Source organism: Alexandromys fortis, unplaced genomic scaffold, assembly GCF_014885135.2.
Source record: "Alexandromys fortis isolate MF-2015 unplaced genomic scaffold, M_Fortis_MF-2015_v1.1 scaffold_6, whole genome shotgun sequence".
Classification (NCBI taxonomy): domain Eukaryota; kingdom Metazoa; phylum Chordata; class Mammalia; order Rodentia; family Cricetidae; genus Alexandromys; species Alexandromys fortis.
Genome location: NW_026067902.1, coordinates 12,447,911 through 12,453,721, shown reverse-complemented (window position 1 = coordinate 12,453,721; position 5,811 = coordinate 12,447,911). Strand labels below are relative to the sequence as shown.

Sequence of the window (5,811 nt, the reverse complement as noted above, 5' to 3'; positions counted from 1 at the left end):
AAGTCCCCCTCCCTCGTCAGCCCAAAGAGCAATCAGGGTTCCCTGCCCTGTGGGAAGTCCAAGGACCACTCACCTCCATCCAGGTCTAGTAAGGTGAGCATCCACGAAACTGCCTAGGCTCCCACGAAACCAATAGGTACAGTAGGATCAAAAACCCATTGCCATTGTTCTTAAGGTCTCAGTAGGCCTTTGATTTTTTGGTTTTTCGAGACAGGGTTTCTCTGTGGTTTTGGAGCCTGTCCTGGAACTAGCTCTTGTAGACCAGGCTGGTCTCGAACTCACAGAGATCCGCCTGCCTCTGTCTCCCGATCCCGAGTGCTGGGATTAAAGGCATAGGCCACCACCGCCCGGCTAGCCCTGACAGTCTTTAAGTAGCTCTCAAACGTCCCTCTTCACAAGCCAGGCCTCCATAGACTCTCAACATTCTCGTCTTCCAAGCTCCTACAGAACAGCCCACTGGGCCCTCAACACTCATTGGCTTTTCTAGTCCAAAGTTCCAAAGTCCTTCCACAGTCCTCCCCAACACAACATGATCAAGTCTGCCACAGCAGTACCCAATGTCCTGGTTCCTAGTTCTATCTTTGAGTTACTACTGCTCTGATGAACATCATAGACAAAGCAACCTGGGGAAGAAAGGGTTTGTTTGGCTCACCCTTCTGTATTTCAGTTCATCATCAAAGGAAGTCAGGGCAGGAACCTGGAGGCAGGAGCTGTTGCAGAGGCCACAGAGGAGTGCTACTTACTAGCTTGCTCTTCATGGCTTGCTCAGCCTGCTTCCTTACAGAACCCAAGACCACGAGCCTAGAAACAGCACCACCCACAATGGGCTGGGCCAATCACTGATAAAGAAAATGCCCTACAGGCTGGAGGCAATTTCTAAATTGAGGTTCACGCTCCTCAGGTGATTCTAGCTCATGTCAAGGTGAAGCAAAACTAGCTGGCCCAGCTACTCTAGTGAAAAAATAGGAATAAATCTTCAGAGACAGGAAATACGTTACAGAAGTAGGAACAAGGGAAAGGGAGAACGTGAAGATGTTGCTTAATGGGTTTGAGCTTCTGTTTAGGTATTGAAAAGTTCTGGAAATTGTGGCAGTTGACATTTAACATTGTAAAGGTAATTAATGAGGCAGAGGCAGGCGGATCCCTGTGAGTTCGAGGCCAGCCTGGTCTACAAGAGCTAGTTCCAGGACAGGAACCAAAAAAGCTACAGAGAAACCCTGTCTCGAAAAAAAAAAGAAAAAAAGGTAATTAATGCACTTGGTCAAAATGATAGATTTTATGTTGCATATATTTTAATAAAAGAAATTACATATTAAATTGGAGTCCAATCCAGTCTATGAACTGAACACTTTATTATTTTATTTCTCACTTGACACTGAGGACTAAGCCCCCACTTTGCCACTGATTTTAGAACAATTAAATAGATAAACTATTAGTGTGTGAATCACATCTCAGGAAAATTGTTACACACCATCCACCTACAAGATGTCAAAATCCACATACCTTTTTAGGTGAAAAACAATTATTTTTGGTGCCTTGGAAATGGTGGCCCTCACAGCTGTTTCTTGCTTGATTTCACAAAAGGAGCAATGGATTTGGTTGTTCCAGGTCAAGGTGTCTTGTTGGAAAAAACACTGGAGACAGTCCTGTTGGGGGAGACAGAGAGCATTTGCTGACCTGCTATCCCCACTGACCTTAGAAGAAAGCAGGGTTCTAGTTGCTGATTATTACAGCACACTGGAGGTTGAGGCAGGAGGATCGTGAGTTTGAGACCAGCCTTGCAATACAAGAAGACTTTATCTCTCAAACACACAAACAAAACCATAAAACGTTGAAAGAGCTGTGTACCTGTGCTTCTGGGAATTTTCCTAATGAACAGACCCAGAAGTCATGCCCGTCACCAGAGCCCTGTAAAATCTACCTAGCAACTTTTTTGTTTTCAGAGTTGGGGCTGATGGCTCACACCACTAATCAAGAGGAGCTCTTCAAGTCAAGGCTAGCTTGCTCTGCATACCAACTTCCAGGCCAGCCTACACAGTGAGACCCTGTCTCAATAATAATAAATAAAATAATAAATAAAAATCTGCCTAGCAACTAGTGATGCTTCTCATTGACTGTGCTGCTGAGATGAGTTAGGTTCTTTTCCCACTAATAAATAATCTATGAATTATCACTTTAACTTTTCTGATTTATTGCAGAATAATACAGACTTTGAAAAGCCTAGTAACAAATCAGACAGCTGTTTTCTACTCTAAATCTGCTGACACAATGTGGGGGTCTGAAATCAATCGTATCTCATGGTTTGGGGTGACAGTTCACAGCAGATAAATTAGAGCACGCACCCGAGGAGATGAGGTCTCTAGCCAGGCCCTGCTTCTGCAAGTTCTTGACTTAAGAGGGGGAGGAGGGCACAGACTGTTTTCATTAGAACTGCCAGTGATTCCCTCAGGAATCTGGAAGTCTTTCCGGTAATCTTGAAGCCTTTTGATCAAATAAAGTAACAGCGTTCTGCTTCCCTGCTGTGGACAGGAAAACTGTCGCCAGCAGATGTTTTCACAATCTCAGAAGAAAACTTTGTGTAAACTCCAGCAAGGAAAGAGTTCCCTGATTCCTGATTGTTCCTAGACAGCCACTACCTCCTGCTCTGTACCCACATCGCTCCACCGCCCCACTTACAGGTGAATTCTGAGCACCATGGTAAAGAAAATCAGAGTGGCAAACCAAGCCACGACTTCTCTCTCTCCTCCCGCTACAGCCCACAGCTTCCATCCGAAGTCTAAAAGAGTCTGAGGGGCTGGGGAGATGGCTCAGAGGTCCTGAGTTCAATTCCCAGCAACCACATGGTCGCTCACAACCATTTGTAACAAGATCTGGTACCCTCCTCTGGCGTGTGGGCACACATGAAGGCAGAATGTTGTATACGTAATAAATAAATAAATCTTAAAAAAAAAATAAGTAAATTACCTGAAGGGAGCATTCATATTCAGATGGGATGGGGAGGGAGAGGACGGTGAAAACTTCATTCTTGTTGGTGCAGGTCTCACACTTTAAACACGTGATTCTGTAGTTGAGCTGTCCTTCAAACAGCCGGGTGATGATTGATGTCTCACTGGCCACCACCTTCCTGCAGGATCTGGGAGCAGATCTCTTCTCGTATGCTCTGCTGCCGCAGTGCTGTGTAAAGTGACAGATTCCTCTTGGTCATCTAGTGCTTATAAAGCCAGGTAACACAGAATGGCTGTTCTTCCTATTAGAATGATACATTTTGACCAGAAAAGAGTTCTTTTTGATCCAGCCAGAACACTAAGGCGTTGGCAGCATCTGCCACGTGTGACAACTGATAACTCAGCTATCTCCCTCTCCGGATGAAACTGAAGAGTGACAATCATTGTCCCAACAGGAGAAAAGATACTCCAAGGAGAGACATTTGTGTCCTTCCTCTGCCTAACAGAATACTGAAAACAATGATCCTTGGGATATTGGGTTGCTGTTCTCAGTGCTGAATGAAGCCTGGTGTGGGTGGGGGAGGAGCTGAGCTCCCGAGAAGAGATTAAACACAATTGCAACAATTTGTCATACTATCTTGTAAGAAAGATAGGCTGCGAAACAGTGACGGCTCGGTGAGGGCAGGACTCCCCTTGACCAGTCTCCTATTAGTTGTGCATACTTCAAATCACCTATTTAAACCTAAACCTCATGTCAGTACCCCAAAGTTGACTTGGGGATCACAACCTCTGTTTCTCTTCCCAGTCTAGCCACTCTGGGTCTTTCCAGTGTTTCTGTCTCGAATTGTCTTTACAAGAAGGTGGGGGGTTACAGAGAAACCCTGTCTGGAAAAAAAAAATGAAGAAGGTTGGGGCTAAACCTCTGTAGACCAGGCTAGCCTCAGATTCACAGAAATCTGCCTGTCTGGGATTAAAGCCGTGCGCCACTGTTTGTTGCCCGGCACAAGGTTTTCACCCTTTAAAAGCATTGGTAACAATTTGGCAAGGTAGGTGGGCACTTGTAAGCAAGTCGGCCCCAGAGAGAGGCAAGATTCAACAGGCCCCATACAGCTCTAGAACCCTTTCCCGAGGGGACTTCGGATCTTGGGTTTCAGTCAGCATGAGCTGCTTTGGAATTGAATTTAGTAACGAGAAATGTGTGTTTCGACCCTTTGCCTGGGCTTTGCCTTCTTGTTGGCGTAGAGGCTTTTTGAGGTGCTTGATTTCATTTGGGTTATTATCCCTTGAATGTCTGAGCAAATCTGGAGTACTGTTGGGTCATTGGCCATTGCCATATACCAAGGAAGGCCGGAATGTGAGTATTTCAGATCTCTTCTGTAACACCTGCCTTTGGAGAGGGGGCTGAGGCAGGAAGACTGTGAGTCATATACCTGACACAGTAAGACTCTGTATCATAAAAAAAGAAATATTAAAAGAAAAATTATTTTAGGAGCCGGAGAGATGGCTCAGTGGTTAAGAGCACTGACTTCTCTCCCAAAGGACCGGGATTCAATTCCCAGCACTCACATGGTGGCTCTTAACTGTCTGTAACTCCACCTCCAGGGCCTCTGTTGCCCTTTTCTGGCCTCCATGGGACCCTGGCAAGCAAGTAGCACACAGACATACATGTGCATAAAATAAAAACTAAAAAAAAATTGAAGTTAAAAAAGCAAGCTAATCAATAAACAACAAATGTCCTAACCTGGACATTTTCCAAAGGACCCTCACACCCAGAGCCCTATTCTACTCACACACACACACACACACACACACACACACACGCACGCACGCACGTATGTGCGAAGCAGATGTTTCCGATAAAGAAGCACATCTAGCTCAAGGCGGTTGGCTGGTTCTTACCTTTTTCAAAGCTTCGTGAAGTTCATTGAGGACGTAAATCAGGAACTCCTGTGCATCTTGCTGTGTCTTTTTCAGAAAAACTGGGTAAAGGCTGCCAAGAGCCGACAGAAATATCTCTGGTGAGACACAGTCTGAGTCCCCAAGCCACATATCTGTCATCAGGTAGGCAAAGGCGGTGGTGACCTCGCTGCAATCCCTGGGAAGAAGAGAGGGCGAAAGGCAACTAGTCCCCGTTGATTCATGAAGAGCAGAGCCAGTCGTGGGGGATGGGGACCACGCCAGCGACAGTTCTGCCTGCCGCCCGCCCCCTCTGCTCACCCTTGATGGGTTACCCAAGGACCTAAAGTGCCTGGGCTGACACAGCCCTTCCATCACCCCGCCTCAGGGAACTGGGGGAGCTGGGGGCGGGGCAGAGCTCAATGAAGAACGCCTCTTACTTCTGAAGAGCTGTGACGTACTTTCCCGAGAGGAAGTACTCCACCAGCGGAGATATGCTACAGAGGCATTGCAAGATGGCGTTCATGTAGCAGGTGTTGCCCAGGTTCCGCAGTCCTGTCACGCCCTGCAAGTGTGGCTGGCTCTCAGACTCCGGAAGGCAGGCATGGTCTGCACACTCTGAACTGCGTGGGCCACACACATGGAAGGAAAGTGTTTCCAGGGAAGAGAGTTAAGTGCAAGTGACAACAAGGCCCTCTCCACTTAGGAAATAAAGGGGTTCTTTTGTGGCTGGCAGGCAAGGTCTTGTAACCTAGGCAATCTCGGAACTGACAGTCTCTTGCTCCACATCCCAATCTGTGGTTAACCTGCCACCAGCTTGTGGGGGGGGGGGGGCTTGTTTTATTATGAGATAGAGTCTCCCTATGTAGCCCTGGCTAGCCCAGTACTGGCTTTGAAGACCAGGCTGACCTGAACTCAGAAAGATCCGCCTGCCTCTGCTGGAATTAAAGATGTGCGTCACCAGCCGGGC

The 5,811-nt window shown here is 46.9% G+C and overlaps 1 protein-coding gene across 1 annotated transcript in view; it reads right to left on the bottom strand.

The window, feature by feature from the left end:
- The window catches only part of Usp50 (ubiquitin specific peptidase 50), a 23,363-nt gene that overhangs the window by 14,798 nt on the left and 2,754 nt on the right, over positions 1-5,811 (bottom strand). Inside the window, 4 exon segments of the mRNA XM_050132566.1 lie at positions 1,504-1,646; positions 2,965-3,174; positions 4,845-5,040; positions 5,282-5,464. Coding sequence (XP_049988523.1) covers positions 1,504-1,646; positions 2,965-3,174; positions 4,845-5,040; positions 5,282-5,464 — 732 coding nt within the window.